Raw genomic sequence first — 24539 nt, 5'->3', positions numbered from 1 at the left:
GATTACTTCCGCGACAAGGTGCAAAAGATCAACCTTGAGTTCACTACCGAACCATCTCCTCCTTTTCACCCTTCAACCCTCAACCAACCAACCCAGGCCTCTTTCTCCTCCTTTCCGGACATCACCGAGGAGGAAACTGCTCGCCTTCTTTCCTGCTCGAAAAGTACCACCTGTTCCTCTGATCCCATCCCCACCAACTTACTTAACACCATCTCTCATACTGTCACCCCCTCCATCTGTCATATCCTCAACCTCTCTCTCTCCACTGCAACTGTCCCTGACACCTTCAAGCATGCCGTAGTCACACCTCTCCTCAAAAAACCATCACTTGACCCTACCTGTCCCTCCAACTACCGCCCCATTTCCCTCCTACCCTTCCTCTCCAAAATACTTGAGCGTGCCGTTCACAGCCGCTGCCTTGATTTTCTCTCCTCTCATGCCATCCTCGATCCACTTCCATCCGGTTTTCGCTCTCTACACTCGACAGAAACAGCACTCTCTAAAGTCTGTAATGACCTGTTCCTTGCCAAATCCAGAGGCCACTACTCCATCCTCATCCTCCTCGATCTATCCGCCGCTTTTGACACTGTCAATCATGATCTACTCCTTGCCACACTGTCCTCATTCGGGTTCCAGGGCTCTGTCCTCTCCTGGTTCTCCTCCTATCTCTCCCACCGCACCTTCAGAGTTCACTCTCATGGATCTTCCTCCACCCCCATCCCACTATCTGTTGGTGTTCCCCAGGGATCTGTCCTTGGACCCCTTCTCTTCTCAATCTACACCTCTTCCCTGGGCTCCCTCATCTCATCTCATGGCTTCCAGTATCATCTCTATGCGGACGACACTCAGCTGTATCTCTCCACACCAGACATCACCGCGGAGACCCAGGCAAAGGTATCGGCCTGTTTAACCGACATTGCTACATGGATGTCCAACCGCCACCTGAAACTGAACATGTCCAAGACTGAGCTCATCGTCTTTCCACCAAAACCCACTTCTCCTCTTCCTCCACTTTCTATCTCAGTGGATAACACCCTCATCCTCCCCGTCTCATCTGCCCGCAACCTCGGAGTCATCTTTGACTCCTCCCTCTCCTTCTCGGCACACATCCAGCAGATAGCCAAGACCTGTCGCTTCTTCCTCTTCAACATCAGCAAAATTCGCCCTTTCCTCTCTGAACACACCACCCGAACTCTCGTCCACGCTCTCATTACCTCTCGACTTGACTACTGCAACTTACTCCTCACCGGACTCCCACTTAGCCATCTATCCCCTCTTCAATCTGTTCAGAACTCTGCTGCATGTCTTATATTCCGCCAGAACCGATCTACTCATATCACCCCTCTTCTCAGGTCACTTCACTGGCTTCCAATCCGATACCGCATTCAGTTCAAGCTTCTCCTTCTTACCTACAAATGTACTCAATCTGTTGCCCCTCACTACCTCTCTACCCTCATCTCCCCTTATGTTCCCACCCGAAACCTCCGTTCACAGGACAAATCCCTCCTCTCATTACCCTTCTCCACCACTGCCAACTCCAGGCTCCGCCCATTCTGCCTCACCTCACCCTATGCCTGGAACAACCTTCCTGAGCCCTTACGTCAAGCCTCCTCCCTGCCCATCTTCAAGTCTCTGCTTAAAGCCCACCTCTTCAATGCTGCCTTCGGCACCTAACTCTTACCTTCAGGATATCCGGACTGCCCCAATTTGACTGCCCCTATCGTATTGTCTACTCACTTGTCCTTTAGATTGTAAGCTCTTTGAGCAGGGCCTGTCCTTTTATGTTAAATTGTACAGCGCTGCGTAACCCTAGTAGCGCTTTAGAAATGTTAAGTAGTAGTAGTAGTAAATCCCTTTTTCACTTCCTTCCTCAGACTCCTCACAATTATCTTCTTCGCTCTTCCTTCCCACCACCAATCACTAAGATCATCCCTCCCAGCCCCCATAAAATACAAAAAGCCAAATTAATCGGGTACATAAGAAATGTCAGAAATAAAAATGTGTTTAAAAAAATTGAATATGCAAATTTATGAAAATGTACTACATTACCACAGAATTGTGAAAAATCTGTAGCAGGCAGCCATGGTTTGTGCTTATAGTGTAGTTATCTGCTCATAGAACAGCAAGTTATATGTAGGATGTTATTGGCTCTTTCTCTGTCTTTCAGCTACCATAAACACCATCGTATCGCACCTATTGGTGGCAGAACCTGAGAAGCTGTATGCCATGCCTGACCCCACAGTACCGGACAGTTACCTGAAAGCCATGACTACATTGTGCGACCTTGCAGACCGTGAGATTGTAGTTATCATAAGCTGGGCTAAAAATATTCCAGGTGAGAGAGAGATGTGGAGGTGTATTTTCAAAGCACTTATCCCCCAATATTCAGCCAGCAGCAGTCAACGTTTTTTTAAACACTGATCATCACCTGCTAAATTATTCCCCGATATTCAGTGCAGGGCCACGTCCGGGAACCAGCACTGAATGTTGGGGGATAATTTGGGGCAAGCGGGCTGCCAGAAGTTATGCGGGCCTGGCCGATATTCAGCTGGGGCCACATAAGAGTTATGTGGCCCCGGTTGACTATCAGGCCGGGGCTGCATGTTTTCATTTTCTTTGTTTTTATTAAAAAAAAAAAAATCCCCACCCCACACACACACACACACACATACACACACACACTAATGTTCCCTCTGTCCCTCCTGCTCTCTCCCCAGCCCACATTAAGAGCCCCTCCCCCTGGCAAGACCTCCCCCGCTTCCCCAATTACCTACATCTAGGGGCATAGCCAGACCTCGTAGTGGGGGGGGGGGCACATTTTAGTCTGCAGTGCCGCCGCCGCCACCCCCCACACTGCCTCGCTGCTCCCCCCGCTGCTCTGCTGCACCCCACAGCAGCAAATACCTTGGCTGGTGGGGTTCCCCAACCCCCGCCAGCTGAAGCCTTCTCCACGCCGGTCTCCGGCGCCACCACGTTCACTGCCCTGCTCTCTCTTCCTCCTCACGTCCTCCACGCGCCTTTAAGTGAAACTGAGCATTCTCAATTTTACTGAAAGTAGCTTACAGGACGTGAGGAGGAAGAGAGAGCAGAGCAGGGAATGCAGCGGCACCGGAGACTGCCATTGGACAAGGTTTCAGTTGGCGGGGGTTGGGGACCCCTGCCAGCAAATCCAGGGGCCCAGACAAAATTTGGGGCCCCACCTAGCTATGCCACTGCCTACATCAGCAGGGTCGTTGGGGGCAGGAGTGCAGCCCCCTGGCTCCTGGCCCTTACAGTGCCAGAGGAGGCCTTGATTCGGTCTAGGGGGAAGGAAAGAGGGGGCATTGTCAGGGGGACAGGAGGGGGCTTGGGACCTTTAAAAAAAAATGTATGTGGGAGCCGGCACTTGCATAGCTAAGCGGCCTTATTTAGGACAGCTCTTGAGCTTTCCTAAATGAAGCTGCTTATCTATACGGATGCCGGCACTGAATACTGCTGGCACCCACATAACCTGGAGCTCCTCCCCAGTGCTGCCCACAGCGCCACCCCTGACCTGCCCACTTTTTGTTTGGGTGATCTCGGGGGATATTCAGTGGCACTGTCTGGTTAAGTGCTGCTGAATATCCCCGGTTAGGTGGTGGGTAAGCGGGCAGGAGAAGCTCCTGCCCACTTAAATCGCTTTAAATATTAGTCTCTTAACACTTACAAAGTTCCATAGTAAACTATGGAACTTTGTAAGTCTAAATGCTTTGAAAATGAGCCCCAAAGGGTCAGAGGCACATTTATGCTGTTACACTTGAATGGTTGATCGTTCCCTACTCGGAGTCTTCTTTACCAAATTTAAGAAGATCCTTGTGACAAAATGCCTGCTCACCCGCTTGGGGCTAACCCTGCAGCCACCTGGAGGGTCTGTCCCCAGCACAGCTCGGGTCCACCTGCATCTGCTGCTGGTGCTCTACACTAGCATCCTCATTCCACCAACCGGGTCCCAACTGCCTGTGGGCGAGTCTAGCACTCTCAAATTATTCCCCAGTGATTTCTAGGATACTGGGACCACACTCCCAGGGGTCCCACAGATCCCAGAAGACACCCACAGACCCAACACACAAACCACCAAGATTCTTAGTTAGTCCAGACAAGCAGAGCGAATAAACAATCATGTTTATTATCAAAAAATTTTGAACAGTGAACTATATAAAACAGGTGGTGAAAACAGCAAACAATAACTGGTAACCGAAATACCATTAATTGTAAAACTATCTAAACATTTTACCATTACTTAAATAGTGCCTAGGAAGTACAGGAAAAATACAAGTTACACAATATAACTGATCTCAGGGTCTCAGTAGAGAGGTCTTTCTCCCAAACTGAGACTAACTAATTACCTCACAATTAGGTGGGGAAAAAAACCCTGTCACTTTTGGTACAGCAGAAAAAAAAAAAAATAAAAGACAGTCGCCATTTGCAGGAGTAAAACATATCATCAGCAAAACAACCAGGAGAAATACATGTCATCAGCAAAACAATACAGTTCATAGGCTCGGAAACCCACTGTTTCGTCACAGGCCTTAAGGCATTTCCCTTTTGATCTGTTTACAATTCAATGTGACCAATGCCACAATAGTTTGGGCGCAGTTGTAATACTGATACCTGGAATGTTATGAAGTAAACACTGGCTTTTTGTTCTCCTTGGTGATTTCTTCTTTCTATATTTTGTAACTATTTTTAGGTGTCTAATTTCCTTTTTTTAATCATTTATTTTAATGTAAATCACACAGTTAGAAATGATGGGTGGTATATCAGCATTTTAATGAACTGTAAACTCTTCTTGCTCGCAGGATTCTCCTCCCTTTCACTGTCTGATCAGATGAGCGTCTTGCAGAGCGTCTGGATGGAGATCCTGATCCTGGGCGTGGCATACCGCTCACTGCCTTTTGAGGATGAGATCGTGTACGCGGACGATTATGTAATGGATGAGGACTTCTCGCGCATGGCGGGTATGCTGGACCTGAATGGCTCGGTGCTGCAGCTGGTTCGCAAGTACAAGGCGCTGAACTTGGAGAAGGAGGAGTACGTCCTGCTGAAAGCCCTCACACTTGCTAACTCCGGTGAGAGAATGCAGCTGTATTAAGGGGGCTCTTTGGAGAGGTGGTGAGAGAGAAAATCCCTGCCTGTGGGAATCAAGGGCACCACAGGAACTGATTTTATGTATTGTAAAACTTCTATTCCTCCAGTCCTAAACAGATCACAAAACATGAAATCATAAATGTATATAAAAGCAAGAACACAAAAGCAATCTGTATAACACCCGACATGCAAAAAATATATAATTAACTAGGAAAAAGCTTGCCCAAACAGAAAGCCGAGGTTATGGTGGAGAGAAACCAGGCTTCTTTGCTAGCTTTGGCAGTAGAATTGGCTTCATAATACGAAACTGTTTCTTTCTGAATGTGCACCAAAATTCTGTGCAGATTATCCACCCGTTGAATCAGATTTGCTGCTAGTGTTTTCCAAGCCAGACCTACCTAGTCTGGTTTTGAGGCTAGCCAGAATGAATATGTAGGTTACAGAGATGCATACACTACATCTTCAGTTGATGCAAATCTCTCTCATGCATATTAATTATGGAGATCCTGAAAACCAGGCTGATTGGGAACTGCTACCTTGGAGGGAACTAGCATGCATCCATGAGCATCACTGGGTATCTTCTCTTCCCCACAGACTCAGTCCACATTGAAGACACTGAGGCGGTTCAGAAGCTGCGCGACACGCTACATGAGGCGCTGCTGGATTACGAGGCAGGCAAGCATGGGGAAGAGCCCCGCCGAGCAGGCAAACTCATCCTCACCCTCCCGCTGCTCCGCCAGACTGCAAACAAGGTCCTGCATCACTTCTACAACATCAAGCTGGAGGGGAAAGTGCCTATGCACAAACTGTTCTTGGAAATGCTGGAAGCCATGATGGATTGATGCTGGAAGGCTGCAAGGGCAAAGGGAGGAAAGAGGAATATATATATATAAACCAGCCATGGTCCTAGGGGGCCCCCTGACCCTAGGAAGCCAGAGGCAAGGTCATGGGTGCTTGAATTGTATCCACACACACAGCAATCAAGATGGTACCTGTTCGATGCCTTTTGTTGGTTGGCACTGAACACTCTGACTTTGGCTCCCAAGCCACTGGGAAAGGAGGGGGATTGGCCATTTCCCTTAACCAAAGGCTCCTGCTCACAAGCCCTGATCTCAGTTCAGCACCAGGGACGAAGATGGGGTAAAGCTGGGTGGGAGAAGTTTGGTTCTGGAGTTGGTCCAACCTGTGCTGTTTTGGGGTGGGGGAGCCTTGCTAAACTCTGGGAAGGTCTAACATACTCCACCCACGTATTTCAAGGGGAGAGAAAGAGAGAACACCTTCTTTCTTACAAGTTTGGGCTATCCAGGGCATAGAATATTTATTTTATTTTTAATGTAAAAGGTGGTTCTTTTGGGGGAGTGGGGGTGTGTGTTTGGAAGGGAAGCATTAAGACTGAATTTTAAGGGGCTGGTGCAGAGGAATTTTTTTTTTTTTTTTTTTTTGGAGGGTATGTTTTTATTTTGAATATTTACCAGGTGTGGGTGTGTCTTTCTCTTTTAAGGTTTTCCCAAGCTCTGTTTATTGCATCTTCTGAACTGCCAGTGTCCTGCGGTACTCAGCTCTCCAGCTCTTTGGGTTGGGGGAGGGTGTAAATTATTTAATACCATTTTAAAGCTGACAGGAGTAGTAGGGCTGGGGGGGTGGGTACAATGGGCAACTCCTTCCCCTTAAGCAGGAAAACTGAGCTTAGGAGAAAGAGGGCAAGAGATACTTGTGCAACAGTCAACTTCCTGCCATGATTGGGTTGGATGATGTTCTCATGTAAGGCATTCGACAAAGTACCTCATGAAAGACTCCAGACGAAATTGGAGAGTCATGGGATAGGAGGTCGTGTTCTATTGTGGATTAAAAACTGGTTAAAAGAAAACAGAGTAGGGTTAAATGTCAGTATTCTCAATGGATAAGGGTAGATAGGGGGCTCCCTGATAGTCTGTGCTGGGACTGCTGCTTTTTAACATATTTATAAATGATCTAGAGATGGGAGTAACTAGTGAGGTAATTATATTTGCTGATGATACAAAGTTAGTCTAAGTTCTTAAATTGCAAGAGGATTGTGAAAAATTACAAGAGGACCTTACGAGACTGGGCATCCAAATGGCAGATGGTGTTTAATGTGAGCAAGTGCAAAGTGATGCATGTGGGAAAGAGGAACCTGAACTATAGCAATGTAATACAAGATTCCACATTAGGAGTCACCAACCAAGAAAGGGATCTAGGTGTCATCATTGATGATTCGTTGAAGCCCTCTGCTCAGTGTGCGGCAGTGGCTAAGAAAGCAAATAGAATGTTAGGTATTAGCACAGGAATGGAAAACAAAAATGAGGATATTATTATACCTTTGTATCGCTCCATGATGCGATTGCACTTGGAATACTGTATGCAATTCTTGTCACCGCATCTCAAAAAAGATACAGTGGAATTAGAAAAGGTACAGAGAAGGGTGATGAAAATGATAAATGGGATGAGACGACTTCCCTATGAGGAAAGGCTAAAGCGGCTAGGGCTCTTCAGCTGGGAGAAAAATGGCTGAGGGGAGATATGATAGAGGTCTATAAAATAATGAGTGGAGTGGAACAGGTAGACGTGAATTGCTTGTTTACTTTCCAAAAATACTAGGACTGGGGGGGGGGGGGGGGGGGCACACAATGACGCCACAAAGTAGTAAATTTAAAACAAATTGGAGAAAATATTTCTTCACTCAACATGTAATTAAACTCTTGAATTCATTGACAGAGAATGTGGTAAAAGCAGTTAGCTTAGCGGGGTTTTAAAAAGGTTTGGATAGCTTCCTAAAAGCAAAGTCCATAAGCCATTATTAAGGGAAATGGGACTTGATATACCACCTTTCTGAGGTTTTTGCAACTACATTCAAAGCGGTTTACATATATTCAGGTACTTATTTTGTACCAGGGGCAATGGAGGGTTAAGTGACTTGCCCAGAGTCACAAGGAGCTGCAGTGGGAATCGAACACAGTTCCCCAAGATCAAAGTCCGCTGCACTAACCACTAGGCTACTCCTCCACTCCATTAAGATGGGGAAAAATCCACTGCTTATTTCTAGGATAAGCAGCATAAAATGTACTGTTTTGAGATCTTGCCAGGTACTTGTAACCTGGATTGGCCACTGTCAGAAACAGGATGCTGGGCTTGATGGACCTTTGGTCTGTCCCAGTATGGCAACACTTATATACTATGTACTTATTTATAAAAGACCCCTGTTCACCCTCTTTGCTTATGGCCATAGAGAGGTGGTGGTAAAGGTTACACTTGTTGGAGTTTTCTCTGACCTAGGCTCTGGGCCATAAACTTATATTACTATGCAGCCAAGGCAAGAGACTCCTGCTGTAGAAGCCAGGAGGCTCAGAGAGTGCCTGCAGTGGTAGCGGGTGCATCTCTGTCAATGCTGCAAGATCTCTACCCACTCCCACTGTAACTGCCAGTTACAGGAAGGGATGTTTACTGGGGCAGCCTGACACATACTACATGTTCCTGGTGAGCTAAACGTTGATGGCTGAGATGTTAAGGGAAGCCCTTTCTCTCCTCTCCTCTGAAAAAGCTGTTAACCATTACCTCAATATGATTGAGGAGGGGAGAAGGAGGCATAGGCATGCAGAAAGGATGGGAGAACAGATGTCACTGTCCCTTTGTAGAAAGTGGGATCCTCTATATCTGTCACCACCTCCTGTTCTATCTGTCCATGGAATAAGAGACTGTCTTGTCACACCTACCTTCTCTCAATTCCACATCCTAGTTTTTTAACAAAACTGTTTATACCTTTTTATAGAATGACATCTCCCCTAAGGGTAGTCATCAGCCTGATGGGATGTCATGCACAGATTAAACTGTTTGGTTGAGAGAGGCTCCAATATCTAAGCAAGCTGATCCTTATAGTACGTATAATTTTATTTTCAAGAGGTTCTTAGTAAGGTCCCTTGTGGGAAGCTCCTCATAAAATTAAAAAGAAAAAAAGCAGGGTTAGGAAGTGACTTCTTACCCCAGAGAGTCAACAAAAGGCAGGACTAAATGGTGTTTTCCCAAGGGGAGAGAGGTAAATGGTGCAGAGCCTCAGGCATCTGCACTAGGCTTGATGTTGACACTTTCTTTTCTGGGGCTCATTTATGAATATGTTAATGAGAAAGGTCTTTCGAACTACAGGTGACATCTGCAGCCATCCACTGTAATTAAAACACACGAGCTTGCAGGAAGACCGGGAAGTGGGTGTCTAAATGGAAGATGAAATTTACAATGGAGAAATGTAGTGGGGGGGGGGGGGGGGCATCTCAGCCATATTGTTAACACCCAAGAAAAGGATCTCTGAGTCAGTGGACAGTATCGTAAAATCCTCAGTGCAGTACGCAGCAAAAGTCAAAAAGGCCAAGAGAATGTTAGGAATTATTTGGAAAGGACTGGATATTCTGGTACTGCCACTTCACAGAGCTGTAGTGTGAGTGGATCTTGAGTACTGGTGCAGTTCTGTGTGTCCCATCTCAAAAAAAAATGACATCAGAATGAGAAGAGATGTAGCGAACAGCAGAAATCATGACAAAGGGAATGGAACAGCTTCCTATTGAACAATTTAGGGCTCTTCAGCTTGAAGAAGAGAGGACTTGGGAGTCGATACAGTAAAGGTTTAAAAAATCATGAGTGGTGTGCACGTTAACAGAGAAAACTTCTGTGGTGTGGTATTGATGGACTAATTAGAATTGAGATGTCCAGGTTGGAGCATCTTTAAGTTCTGCTAGTATTTTAGAACAGGATCTGCTGCCATAGAGCCTGTTCTAAAATTTATGGAGAAAGAGACGTTTATGCACTGGTTAATGCAGACAAAGGTCTAAAATAGCAATGGGTCAAAACAGGGCCAACATAAACATTTATCCTAGCCATCTTTTTTTGAAATAAACATTTATTTTTCCCAATCCTGTCACAGAACCCAGTTTTCCTTGGGTATGTGTGTGTGTGGGGGGGGGGGGGGGGGGGGATGAGGAGGAACAAATACACATCAACCACTAAGAGATTAAGAGAGCAATAGAAGCACTTTCTGAAACCTAGAGATCCCCACATGGATCTGCTAGGCCATGACATTCATTCCTCTTCTGAATAAATGTTACTTTTTTTAAGGCCCACCCAAGTCCCCCTTCTTCCTCACACTTATCTGTGTTGCCTGTTTGTCTATACACTTTCTGAGCCAGTTTGAGCACCAGTATGTTTCCTGATTCCTGGAAGCAGGCAGTAATACGGACCCACCTTAAAGACAATAAAGCTGACACATCTGTAAGATCTCTAATCTTCTTGTGTCCAAGATCACCGAGAAATTTGTCACAGCTCAATTAATGTATTACCTTGAAAACCGATGTCAGACAGGCTTTCATGCCCATCATTCCATCAAATGAACCACTCTTGGCCTCACAAATGTCCTCAGATTGATCATGGATGGTGGGAGTGATGTGCTGCTTGTTTCACTTGACTTTTTCACTGCCATTGGGTTTAGCTGATCACTGTAGTCTCAGGCAATGCCCTCGTTTGAGTCCTACCTTATTAATCGATCTTTTCTTGTCCACCGGCATAGCAATTCATCAACTCCTCGACCATTTTTCTCTGAGGCTCCTCAGGGCTCTATTTTAGGACCAGTTCTCTTCAATGTTTTCTTTGACTCCCAACCCCTCTAATCCAATCCCTGGACTTCACATTCTGTTTACCTTTGCTGATAACATTGATTCTTCTCCCCCTTAACTCACCCTCAATAGTGGCTGCTGTTTCCTCGAGATTAGACCTGTTAGCGACAGGCTTACTGAAAATGGATTGAAGCTAAACCTGATCAAATCAGAGGCTGCCATTTTTCATTCTCATGTCCTGCACCCTCCCTGTTCCATGAAGATCCTTGGAGTTATATTCACTTTTTTGAGGCCCAATTTTCTTGTGCCATTTCTAGTTGTTTCTTTACACTAAAACAAATGTGTTCTCTTTGGTCTATACTTGATCTCTCTCCTCTCTGTATACTTATCTTGGCCTTTGTGATTACGAAGTTGGACTACTGCAACTCTTATAATTGATACAAAATACAGCAATCAGATTACAATATGGATTTAGGGAATTCAATTGTATCGCCCCATTCTACTGATACTGACCATCACTCACTAAGTGTAAGTTTCAGGTTCCCCATCTTTTTTTTTTTAGCTAATCTTATTTTCTCTAAAGAGCAGTTTGGGTATCACGTCAGAACCTGTTGTTACTGTAGGGTTGTGTTTTTTTTTTTTGTCTTTTCCTGTTCCTGGTGGGCTCACAATCTGAGCTTGTACCTGAGGCAATGAAGAGTTAAGTTACTTGACCAAGATTTCAAGGAACTGCAGTGCATTTGAACCAGGCTCCCCTGGTTCGCAGCCCACTACTCTCACTATCAGGCTATACCTCCACTCTGGTGCTTTGTCTGCCTTCTGTTTTGCCCATCCCCTAACTTCTCCCTTCATACTATTGTATTCATTCCTCCTGTTCTTCCCTTTTGTGTAATGTTTTGGTGATTTTCTTTTGTATATCTCCCCACTTCCCTTTTTAAATTTCTGTAAACCACTTAGCTGGTTTTTTTTTAATTGGCAGTATATCAATAAAATTGAACTTATTGTGTATTACTTTAGCTGCAGGGTTGTCCAACCTCAGTCCAGTCAGGATTTCCCCAAGAAATATGCATGCACTGCCTCCATTGTATGCAATTAGATCTCATGCATATTTCTTGGGGAAATCCTGAAACCTTGACCTGGCGAGGGCTGAGGTTGGACATCCCATGCCCTTCTTAATATACAGTACCACCTCCATCACCAGTTCAAGCTGCATTGTTTCTTTCATAGGATTTAAACCCTGGTATTGCAGTGTTTCATTGGTTATCAATTTTTCCATACCGTCTGTAAGATAAGATGTTTGTCTCGCTCTTCACTTTTATGGACCTTGTACAGTTGCCTGTAGACATCTACATGAATTATTTTTACTGTTATAGACAGTCTACGTATTATTAGCAGCCAATTCAAGTAAAGTATCAGCAAATCATTTATATGTATGTGCTTGACATTTAAAACCAACTAAACTACCTCAGCCTTTTCCGCATCCTCTATCTGGGTACACTTATTCCCTGTTTTAACTGTAACCTTTGAAAATACTTCAGAACTACGCTCTCCCCCCCACCCCCGATCTAGGCTTAAATTTGGCCTCCCTCTTGGCCCTTTTACATCATATGCCCACCTCTACCAGGCAAGTTTCCTCATTTTCAGCACTTCTTAAAACCCTACCTAGGCAGTTTGTGAGGTCTGCTACATTTGTACTAGACAGGCAAGTTTGCAACTGATCCTACCTGTTTTTAATGATCAACTCACCAATACCAATGGTAGTCCTATTCCTACTCTCTTGGACACAGACCCATGGAGCTGTATCATGGCAAGAGGTAGTGTACTGTACTTTTGCCATCAGCATTGCTTGGAAGGCAGGTATCAGTGAAAAGGATAAATCCCTCCTCTCAGTACCCTTCTCCACCACCGCCAACTCCAGGCTCCGCTCATTCTGCCTCGCCTCACCCTATGCTTGGAACAACCTTCCTGAACCCTTACGCCAAGCCCCCTCCCTGCCCGTCTTCAAGTCTTTGCTTAAAGCCCACCTCTTCAATGCTGCGTTCGGCACCTAACCCTTACCGTTCAGTGAATCCAAACTGCCCCAATTTGACTGCCCCTATCGGACCGACCGTTCACTTGTCTATTAGATTGTAAGCTCTTTGAGCAGGGACTGTCTCTCTTTGTTAAATTGTACAGCGCTGCGTAACCCTAGTAGCGCTCTAGAAATGTTAAGTAGTAGTGTCAGTTCATGTTTCCATTCTTGGAGCCATTGCTTACCAAAACATGGGGAAAGGAGAGAGGTCCAGAGGGGAAGTGGAAGCACTGCGTTGAGAAGATCATCCTGCTATAGCTGTTTGCCTCAGCTCTTGCTGATCATACATGCTGTCCAGTAGGTTGGAGTTCTTTGTACACCTTTTCCAGTAGGAGCTTAAGGTGAAAGTTGCATCCAGGTACTGCAGATATTTCCTTAGCCCCAGAAGCTTACAATCTAGTTTTGTAGCTGAGGTCATAGAGACTTAAATGACTTGCCAAAAAACACAAGAAGCAGTGAGATTTGAACCTGGCTTTGCTGGCTGTCAGCCTGGTGCTAGGCTAGTCCTCCACCTCTCACCAACAGATAATCAAACATGTGATACTTAATGCAGCTGTAGTCTGCATTTTAATTTTTCAGTTAGTCAGTGGGGTTGAGGAGAAAGCAAAGTTTAATTTTATTAAAATGCTAAACTGTGCGGCCTTAGAAGTTAGATACAATTTGCTTCTCAAGTTTTTGACATCATTAGGAGTTAATAGCCTACCCTCTAATTCTGTAATCTTGTGTGCACATGTTTGCACATACCTCTGGATTCTATAGATGGTGACTAAAGTTGCATGCGTGCAACTTAATTATTTAATGCTATGCTATATGATTCTTATATTCTCCTAAGTTTAAAAGAGATTCTAAGCAGATTACAAACAATGTCCTTTTTTGGGAGAGTTTATAATTGAATATCTAATACATTGAAACTAAAAAACATCTCTCATCAAACACAAAAGACGTTAGGCTTAAGCCAATCAGTGCTGATTACTTGACCATGCAACTTTCTAAGCCTATTCTGTAAAGTGGGGCACGTAAATTCTAATGTGCAGATCTCAAAAAGGGTATGGCCAGGTCATTGGATGTTCCTAAAATTACATGCACTGTTAGAATATGCTCGATCTGCGGCTGTGTGGGCATTTACACCTGGTTTTAGTTGGCACAAATGGTTGCACCTAAATTTTAGTCATGGGAACAGGCGCTACGTGTATTCTATAAAGCACATCTAATTTAAGGCAAAGTTTATAGAATAGCGCTAAGGGTGTGGGTTATTTGGCACAATTTATAGAATCTAGTTCTTGGTGCGCAAAATTGTGTGTGTTGGTTACACAATACTGCCAGTGAAGCAACTTAATTGGCAAATTAGGTGCAAACTATATTGATCATTAGTTAATTTGGAGTAAGGCCCGTAACTGCATCTGGTTACTACTTAATGCTCAAAAGCTATAGCATTTAACTGTAGAGGGGGCAAGGCAGGTCAGTAGCATGTCAAACACTTACATATAAGGTTATAAAATACTGTCAGTTATGCAAGTAAATGACAGCCTTGAGGCATAAGCGTTTACACCAGCCTTTGAGTCTAAATGATCACACAAAGTTAAGCATATAAATGTGGAGTTACGCTCCTATTCTGTAATGCCAATTAACACGCATCAAGGCCCCTAGACAGCACCAGGGACTGAGGCACAAAAAGGATCCTCTCAGGGACAAGGAACCAGGAGGGAAGGGACCTGGCCACCCAGGTTCGACGCCCTCGGCGCACAATGTGAGAAGCAGAGACATTAGGAGCCAGAATGAATTACAAATACTGCTGACCCCATTAATTTTTTTTTCTTCCCAATCCCCAGGCCTACCAGACCAGTCAAGGCTTGCACCTCTACCACCTGCTGGGCGACTGAGAAATATGCTGGGACTGCACAGCTACTTTATAGCTCCACCAGAATTCTGTAGTTCTCAGACACCACCCACCTGCTGGTAGGAGTGCATAACTATCCGTCTAGGCCAGTCTGGAGGGACCCCAAGGCATTGCCATTATAGAAACATTTATACCAAGAGTCTGTTCAGCATGCAGCACCTAACTTTTAAGTGGCCTGTACTGAATTACTCCCCTAGTGCTTAGTCCTTCCCCCCCTGCAGCCTACTTCTCACTGTATTCTCTCAGCAGCATAACCAGTAAATGTATAGCTCCACTTCTTGTGTGCAAGCTGCAGGAAGCAAGCAGTGCCCAGTGTGATTTCTGAATGAAAATCTGGAAGTGAAGTACAGGCAGCTACCGTAGTGGCTGTTGAATGCTACCTACTCCTGTAGTGTGTAAAGTTCCTGAATTAAATGGGCTCCCTTGTTCCTCCTTCCAGCTGTGGGACAGCAGATGGTACACTGCCACCCAACTGAGAACAGAGGGTTTCAATGTTTTTATACACAACTATTTAATGGGCATTATTTTAGTATACTGTGTTGAGGTGTAAATTATTTCAAGCAATAAAACTGCTGAACTGTAATCTATGGTATGCTGGGAAGGAGCAGGATGCAATACTACAGATAAAGAAACTGTAGGATAACGGACTATCTTACCTACTGTTGTGTTTATTTTTAGTCAGCTCACAGGTGCTTTTGTTTTCACTGAATCAAGCCTGAAGGCTGCTCACTCTACAGTGTATGTTCCTTTGCTCTGGTTCCAGTAAGTCTTCAGGCATTAGGTAAACTGGAACACAGCACCCACCCTCCCCTTTTGAGTGAAATGTTGACCCAGCCTGCTCCTAGCAGCTGACCCTATTCTAAAGCAACAGGAATGTGACTGTGGGGGAGCAGAGCTGCACTTTACCGTGTTATCTGGCATTTCTAATGCTACACGGTTCAGTAACTCATTATGGTTATGCAGACATGAGCACTGAGGAGAATCTGAGCCACCAATCAATGGCCTACTATCGTGTTAAGCCCTAGGGAAATGATGGAGAGAACTATACCTGTAGTTACCACATGTATCCAAAGAATGCTCTTCCAATCAGGTATGGCTGGTACCCTCCCCCAAGCTAACAACCTTCAGCCTCCCTTGCCTATTTCCTATTGTTGTGGTCTAGAACTATACTCCACTGCGTACAAAGCAATAATTTACCACCTCCATTTCCAAAGCAAGAGGTTTATTTTCCGTTATAAAAACATTATGCAACAGGTCATATTGTCCAGATAGTTTTAAAACAAAAATATTAATGGAACATGTTGGCAGCAATGGTGGTTCCCTCCCTCCCCCAAATCACTGCCTGTGTAAAAGATGTTCACATTTGAGGCAAAATCTCCTTACTTTTGACTTCGAAATTGCTCTTCATTTTCTAGTAAACTTTATAATCAACTGAAAAAAAACACCAGACATTTTGTATTAATGTACCTATATGTAAATAATACATATATATATATTGTGTATATGTAAAATATATATATATACATACACACACAACTATCAAAAAAATTAAAGTGGTTGAAAATTTCTACACGCTCACCCATCCTTTTGCTGTGACAGTTCTTTAGCTTGGTTGTATAGCCCCTTCTTAACTGCTTGAGATGGAATTTTGTTCGTTTTTTTACGTTCAGGTTGTCGTATAGGCAGGACTTGGTAAACCACAAGTCAGGATAGATCTTTTATGCTATAAGAAAGCACAGCTGACTGCACACTGTAGGCAGTGGAATCTGATCAGTTTAAGGGGGGAGGGGCAGCGCCTTTTCCTATCCCATTTATTGAGTGATCAGAATGTGGAATTGCAAAAGCCGCTTCAGACATCTGGGGGAAGAGGGCCAGTACATCTCTTGCAGGGAGCAGCCCACTGGCATTCTAAGTGACCCATGATTTGCAGTAAGGGAAGCACTGGAATTATGCATGCAACTGTAGGTCCCCCACACTGTAGAACAGTAAGCAGCTGTTCTTTCCTACAGGGCATAATCTGTAATAGTACCTCTGAAATAGCAATAATTGCCTTTTTTAAAAGTATTTGCTCATTTCAAGATTTTATTCACACAAATTTGTAAATGACTAATGGGCGTATTGTCAAAGCACTTAGACTTACAAAGTTCCATAGTTACTATGGAACTTTGTAAGTCTAAGTGCTTTAAAAATGAGCCTCTATGTCAGATTTTTTTTTTTTGGGGGGGGGGGGGGGGTTGCAGTGGGAACATTTACCATCCAGCAGCCCTCTCAAATGAGTCAGTCAATTATTCTACCTCGCTTCTGAACATGTTGTAAAGCAATTTAGAGGCTGCTGGCAAGTACTACTGCACGACCCTTGCACCTGGAAGCTCCTTGCACTGAATCCAGCTCTGGGTTTTGTTTTTTAAACTACAAATTAAACACAGATTGAACCCTTGTATCGAATCTAGTAACTCAAGCTGCCTGTTTTTAGGATGTACCTCAGGGAAGCATTCCTGAGGCTTTCATATTCTAAATCAAAAGTACCAGAGCATGAACACAGTCAAACGTTATGCACAAAGTCTTAGTGTTCTGCTACTCTATGGAGTGCAGCTCTGGCCCATTGTCTTCCTTATGTCTCCTCCTCATGCAGTAGCATATTGGGGATTCCTCGGATGATGGGAAATTCTCTTCCAGACTCTGGGCACTTCAGGGTTCCCTCAATCACCTCCACCTGTAACAGTAAAAATAGGGAGCAGGAGCATACTCGTACTGACATGTGGAGGCTGAATTTGCACTAAATACTAATTAACATAGAAAAATCACTTTCGGAGGTCAGAGTGTTGGGCTATCATGACATGGACAAGGAATTGATCTGTTTTCTACTCACAGAACAGGCACATGGGGTCTTTTACTAAAGCTTAGCTCGAGGTATCTGCAGTAGGGCCCCTGGGAAAAAACGGGCCCTGCTGCAGATACCTCGAGCTAAGCTTTAGTAAAAGACCCCCCACAGTGATGGAAAAATACATCTTCCTCAGGTGCAGCTCTTTTCATTACTAGCGAGCCTTCAGGTGGAGGGTGCTAAACATCTTATGAGAAGAATATGTTACACACAGTAAGTGAATCCCAGGTTCACCCCTGGTGAAGTCTGTTACCACTCTGGCATGCATCAATGACTGAAGGCTGGGCATGTCCTTACCTCTAGCATCACATGATGAACTTTGCGTAGGAAGTCCTCGTTACTCTCATAGTCACTGATTAGCTCTTGTGGCAGATCTGACAAGTGCCCTAACTAAAAAAAAAACCAACCCCAATGAGCTCACACTGTAAAGTGACTACAGATTGTCTCCATTGTATAGGAGGACAGCAGCTGCAGCTATGCTCTTCTCTCACTTATATATTAGTGTGATCATGTGCTATCTAATGACGAGAGGTTAGGACAGTACTGCTGTTAGGCAAACTAGATGGCTGCCTCAAATGTGGGGCCTCCAAGATAAACAGCAGCCCGGGCAAGTATTACATTCCCCCTGGGCAAGCAGGAAAACCAACAGCTAAACAAGAAAGAATGAGGCTCAGAATACAGGTGTGAAGGTCTGCTATGTTCCTGCTCATTTTAACACAAACTTCCTGTTATTAAGTGGGCATGGACACAGCATCATTCAGCGGGATGCACTTCCTTGATTAACTGCCAGCTTGTCTGCTCATTCTCACCATTTTGCCCACTACAGCACAGACAGAGCAGCAAGGGACAGGGAGCATACTAGACCATCAGACGGGGACATGGGATGCTGCACTATGAGAGAGGACAAAGGGAGCAGAGGAGTGGCTTAATGCAGCAGGTTGCAGACCTGGGGAACTAGGTTTGATTCCTGCCACAACTCACTTAGCCCTCCATTGACCCAGGTACAATATACTTAAGATTGTGCGCCCATTAGGGACAGTGCCAGTACAAAAATACTTGGTTACAGAAAGGTGCTCCCATTAAGCAGCTATCCTCCCTCTCCTCTGAATGGGGGGGGGGGGCAAGATTAAAGTTCACCTAGGTCATTTAATATCTTGATCTAACCCTGTAGAGGAATTAGCTTTGTGAGGATCAAATGAGCAATCTTTCTACTAACAGTAAATTTGAGGTACATTGCTATCATGGAATGTGCAAAATTAACCCACATGGAGACACTGCCCCCCCCAAGAAAACTGGAAATTAGAGTAACCTGCACTCCAACTCACTACACCATCCAATATCTCCTCCTTCCTGATATACTTACGCTGTCAGCTGCCTGGATCAGTGCACTCCATTCTAATTTGGGAATCATTCGAGCCACAAAGGACTGATTGAAGTCTACATTGCTCACTTTTACTTCATTGGCCTGAAGAGGGGAAAAATATGAATCCTGTTAAAAGTCACTCTGCCTTTATAATGTGTGCAGCATAGAAGGAAAGTGTGTGGTGCCAACCTTATAGTGGGGTGGATAGTTTTAAAAATATCCCTCTTAGCCAGGGGCATTGCCAGACACATAATTTTGGGTGGGCCTGGGCCCAAGATGGGTGGGCAGAACTTCACCTTGTCCCACGAGTGATTTGGTCTCTCCCTCTCTCGCCTGCATGTCATAGGGTCTCTCAAACATCCCCCCTACCCTGCATACCTTTTAAATAGCAGCTTTTCACCGGCAGCAACTAATACATACTGCTCATGTTGGCCCCACAGTCTTCCCTCTGATGCAACTTCCTGCATAGGCAGGAATACATCAGAGTGAAGGATGTGGGGCTGGTGCAAGCAGTATGTATCAGTTGCTGCTCACTGCACACGAAAATCTGTTATTTATAAGGTATGCAGGAGGGACAGTTGGGAATTTTTGGATGGTGAGACTTGGGGATCCCTGCCAGCCACATCATAGATGTGCTGCTACTTGGGTGAGCTTGGGCCCACCCTTGGCTACACCACTGCTCTTAGCCCTATCCGGATGGGTGTGGGGATAGTAGGGGTGTATACTAGTAGATTCACAGGTCCACGCTGAGATACAGTAGTGCTATAGCGCCGCAGGGTAAGGGAATGTATGGTATATAAACACTATCCTGCACCAGGGCAAGTTGGGGCCAGCATTAACTTTATAACTTTGATGAGAACGTCCACATAGATAAAATATCAACATAATGGCTCCACATGAAGACAGGAGAACGTGCAGGATCAGTACCATGATAAGCCACTATTACCTGTATAATAAGGGGATAGCCCCGCAGCACGCCCTTCACGTGCGAAGTCAGCAAATTGTGGGTTAACAGCTTCATGTCGCTCCCGCCAACATGGGCTACGAACACAAGAACACGTGAACCCCTCCTTCCCTTCGCTTCTGCCTTCCAAGAGTGAAGAGTAACAGAAGAACGGCAGAAAGAAAACGCGTGCGGGGATGGAAACGGCTAGCCCGTTCCCTAAGCGCAGGCGCAAAACAAAAAAAAAATGCGTAACGCATGACGCTCCTCCTCGGCACACGCGCACACCCAGTACTACAGGAAGGGACGCCCCTCTCCCTGAGCCTTCCAAGTAGACGGCCTCAATCTTTTCTCCGCGCTAACCTTCTTGTGTAGTTCCTCCCATCCACCCAGGAGGCTTGGTCCCTCCGGGCACACACACGTTACATAAAACAGTAGCCGGGGGTGAGGCTATCTATGAAGCCAGTAGGCCGAGCTTGCCGACATACTGGTTCACCCAAAACAATAGCAAAAAAGAAATAAGGGATTGCCGCCTATGCGTGGTCCATCAGTAAAAAAGTCTAAAGCTGATCCAGTTGGATAGGCAGTGTGCAGTGCCTTATTTGGAAGCTTCCCATATGTAGATATTATATCATAAAATAACAACTGAATATCACTAAACAAAACACTATTGTAGCTGGTTGAAACAGCACTAATAAAGTCTGTATTTTGTGCTCATTTTTCTACACTGTATTTTACTACAATGGGATGGCCAGATTTCAATGAGGATAACCTGTTTCCTGATGGGTTCATCTCTTAACCGTTGTTGTAATCTGCCTTGGGAAGCCTGGTGTTATAAAGATGGGAAAACATGAAATTAAATGGAAGTAAAATGAAACTTTCCTTTCACTGGGGCACATGCACATATCAGAACAGGTCAGGCATCCATCACATTGCAAACGTAAACAACAAGTTCTACAGAGTACATCCAAAATTGAATTTTTATTTTCTCATTTCCATCTTCCAAAATTCCAGACAGCAGATGTACAGATCAGCAGGACACAAAGCAGTCCAAACAAGTAAAGTCAGAAGCAACACAGTTTATTCATAATTGTTGAACCACCCTTAGGATTCACCTTTGGGATTAAAAAGCAAAACTGTGTACATGTAAGGTCTGGATAAACAAATTAAAACAATCAAAGTGTTGCAGGAATTGATGCATGAATTACCCCTATTGTTAGCAGAATCTGTGGTACTTCAGGAGTCAAACAGCACACACCAGAATGAGGGAGAAATCTTCTTTATTTGCCAGCAAACAAAGTAGGACATCAGTTCTAGCTCTCTTCTCTCTCTCTCAGCTCTCTGGATGTTATGGCTTCTGTCTCAGCTGCTTCTCTTCTTCTGCTGTCTGTCTTCCTTCAGCTCTCTTTCTTCTGTCTGTTCCTTCTGACGTAAGCTGCTTCTGCTCTCACTTATATACCGTTCTATCTCCCTCCTAGCCCCCCTTACTCTCCAGATGGTAAAGAATAGATTAATTACCCTGTCTGAACCAATCATCTCTATACATATATTTCCAAAATATCAGTTACATAGGTTTGAGATGTCCTAAACTGACCTATGACCTGGGGCCCCTCACATTAGACAATATGGCACCAGTCTCTTACATTTTATTATGATTAACTTAGGTTCATTGAGGGGCGAAGGGGCCAGTCTTACATTTTGCTATAATCCCAGTCATAGCTCAAACTGCTAACTGGACTCTGGCATTCATTAAGGGGTCAAGGGCCAGTCTTACTTAATAGCATACAGCTATAGTTTGTTATTTCTTTCAGAAAGCCCAGTCCTACATTTACCTATAATTAATCAAGGAGAAGAGAGTTGACTTCTCTTTCACCTAGCCAGGACTGCAGCTAACTCAAACCATATGCTGACCTTTTCAACTACAGTCTTACTTAGAAAGTCAGACAAAGAGTTGGACAGACATTGTTGCAGGAATGGATGCATGAATTTGTGATACTTCAGGAGTCAGACAGCACACACCAGAATGAGAAAGTAATCTTCTTTATTTGCCAGCAAACAAAGCAGGACATCAGCATTAAGTCTCTTCTTCTCTTTGTGTCTTTCTCTCAGCTCTCTGTGTCTTTGTCTCAGCTGCTTCTCTTCTTATGCTGTCTTCTCCTTCTTCTGTCTGTTCCTTCTGTCCTTCTCTTTCTTCTGAGCTCCTTCTGACGTAAACTGCTTCTGCTCCTACTTAAATACTGTTCTAAGCCCCCTCCTAGCCTGGCCCCCCCCTTACTCTCCAATTGGTTAAGGAATAGATTGGTCACTTTGCCTCAACCAATCATTACTTTTGAAATATCAGTTACATAGGTTTGGTATTCCTCAAACTGACCTCTAACCTGGGGCCCCTTAAGCCAGACATTTGGTCTCCAGAACTCTTATATTTTCCTTATGATTAATGTCTCATCTATAGCTTAAACTGGGTTCCCTTAGAGACCAAGAGGCCCTAGTGAGATTGGTTATTCTCATATTCCTAGTCTGGTTCATACTAACTGCTAACTAAACTCTGGCATTCATTAAAGAGGTCAAAAGTCAGTCTTACTTAATAGCATACGGCTATGGTCTGTTATTACTTTCAGGAGGCCAGTCCTACACTTAGCTATAATTAATCAAGACTTTTCCTGACCTTTTTCACCTATCAGCTTATACATTGAACCAGCCAGAACTATGGCTAAGTCAAACCACATGTTGGCCTCTTCACTACAGTCTTTGCTTAGAAACATCAGACAAAGAATTGATACAGAATTTAAAAAGGTTTCCTACCTATTAACTACACAGAATACACAGAATCAGTATTTCTTATAAGACATATTCTAAATATCAGGAATATCTACATATTAAGCACTTCTAAATAGTATTTCAGCCTATTCTTAAACTACAATATGTCTAACAGTATACAAATGTTGAGCTAGCATTCATTATTCACAAGGGTGAAAGAAATTCCTTTCTCTGACCTTTTTAACCTTTGGCTCAGCCAAGCCAGACATTGAGATAATATGAACCATCTGGCATACCTTCACTTTAGTTGCAAAGTAAAAAGTTAGAATTCTAACTTCAAGCTTTTAATATCATTTCTCAGAGTTAACACTTTCTTTGCCCACTGCCTCAACATTAGATTTAAAAAGGTATTCTACATATTAACTACACAGAATAAACATATTCTAAAATAAGCATCCTTATAAGACATATTCTAAAATACACAGAAATCAGAATTTCTTATAACAAAATCTACATATCAAGAATATCTAGAATTATTTAAACAGCATTCAGCCTACTTTTAAACTACAGTATGTCTGGCTCATGCCTTGTTCATAATAGTATACAGATGTGCTAGCATTAGCAATCCATCACTCACAAGGGGTCAAAGAAAGTTTCTGTCTCTGACCTTTCTAACCTTTAGCTTAGCCAAAGCTAGACTTTCTAAGTAATTAAATCCAGCTGGCATTCCTTCACTTGCAGGGTGAAAAGTTGAAATAAATTTTAAACATATATATATAATTATGCCCATGCTGCCTCATTCCCCCCTTTGAGACTAAAATCAGCTTATGCAGAGATAAGTCTCACAACTCAAACTCTGGAGATTATAGTGATCCTAACTAGGAATAGGCTTGTGAATCACCATTACCCTACTTGTTAAGGTCCGACGGCATACTGCCGAAGCACATGAGGCCAGGAAACAAAACAACAACCCTGCTAAAACTAAAACTATTAGGGAAATGAACAAGGGACGTATCCATGAGGTCAATGACCACCACCAGGAGGTAAGGTCTAATCCTCCTCGGTAATCCTCCACATTAAGGCTGGCCAACTGTAGGACTTTATCCATGGCATGCCTAACTACATGCGTCCTATTTATGACAATGGTACAGCACTCTGAAGAATTTAGCACTGTGCAGAGGCCACCCTGGGCTGCAAAGAGGTAGTCTAGACCCATACGGTTATACCGAGAAACTATACTTAATTCATTAATTTGATCCTGCAATGCATTGACTACCACGTTCAGCTCATGAACTAAAACATGGAGTAGGGACTGAAGTCGCCGGGTAGCCATGCCTAGTTCAGTAATACCCGCTACCGGACCCCCAATTGGAATCCAGGCCGTGGCAGAAAGGGCTACAAGTCTCTTTTTAGTCAGAGGATAAGTAGAGTTAATATACTGGAGGGCTAATTCAATCGCCTCATCCTCTGTGGCAACGGAGGAAGGTAAGGACAAGGCCTCTCGCTTAGAGCGGTGCGGAGATGGTGGCCTGAGGAGAGGAATAAATTTAGGAAATTAATTCATGGTTACCAATACACAAAAATCATATGTGGGGGGAAGAATCATGTGGAGGACATTATCACAGAGCCAGTAATGACCAAGGAGAGGGCGAGGAAAGTTCCCAATAAATGTTGGCACAGGATGGACATTAGGATGCCCATAATGCGAGCCCCTATCCCAGGGGGAACGAAGAAGAAATGGAGACTTTGTACACCATAGGTGCCAATCCCCAATTGTGACAAGCTGCTCATATGTTGTAAACCTTTCATACCCCGGGGACTTATGAAAGTAGAAAATAGGCCGGGACACTATAGTCTTCTCAGTAGTACGGTTAGGAGCCAGATAATCACCTTGGTCATAATCTGCAGG

At 44.2% G+C, this 24539-nt stretch overlaps 2 protein-coding genes across 2 annotated transcripts in view; one reads left to right on the top strand and one right to left on the bottom strand.

The window, feature by feature from the left end:
- ESRRA (estrogen related receptor alpha) overlaps window positions 1-6719 on the top strand; it is a 31555-nt gene extending 24836 nt beyond the window's left edge. The window contains exons 5-7 of the mRNA XM_030219839.1: window positions 2168-2335; window positions 4818-5087; window positions 5701-6719. Coding sequence (XP_030075699.1) covers window positions 2168-2335; window positions 4818-5087; window positions 5701-5948 — 686 coding nt within the window. The 3' untranslated portion in view covers window positions 5949-6719. The remainder of the gene's footprint in view (window positions 1-2167; window positions 2336-4817; window positions 5088-5700) is intronic.
- A 10173-nt stretch (window positions 6720-16892) lies between these two features.
- On the bottom strand, window positions 16893-20096 carry TRMT112 (tRNA methyltransferase subunit 11-2). The gene is made up of 4 exons (XM_030219075.1): window positions 19877-20096; window positions 18931-19032; window positions 17865-17957; window positions 16893-17399 (listed from the first exon to the last, which is right to left on the bottom strand). Exons 1-4 carry the CDS (start codon window positions 19949-19951, stop codon window positions 17298-17300), a joined length of 372 nt encoding a protein of 123 aa, XP_030074935.1. The 5' UTR covers window positions 19952-20096; the 3' UTR covers window positions 16893-17297.
- Between the last annotated feature and the right edge of the window lie 4443 nt (window positions 20097-24539).

The sequence above is a fragment of the Microcaecilia unicolor genome, chromosome 11, assembly GCF_901765095.1.
Source record: "Microcaecilia unicolor chromosome 11, aMicUni1.1, whole genome shotgun sequence".
In the NCBI taxonomy this organism is placed as follows: domain Eukaryota; kingdom Metazoa; phylum Chordata; class Amphibia; order Gymnophiona; family Siphonopidae; genus Microcaecilia; species Microcaecilia unicolor.
Note: the sequence above shows the minus strand (reverse complement) of the source record. Positions and strands in the feature narration are given on the sequence as shown.

Coding starts and splice junctions, on each gene's coding strand:
- TRMT112 (XM_030219075.1), bottom strand. CDS start 19,951: ATGAAGCTGTTAACCCACAATTTGCTGACTTCGCACGTGAAGGGCGTG. Junction 17,958..18,930: donor TGATCCAGGCAGCTGACAGC/GTAAGTATATCA, acceptor TTTTTTTTTTAG/TTAGGGCACTTGTCAGATCT. Junction 17,400..17,864: donor TTCATCATGTGATGCTAGAG/GTAAGGACATGC, acceptor TTACTGTTACAG/GTGGAGGTGATTGAGGGAAC.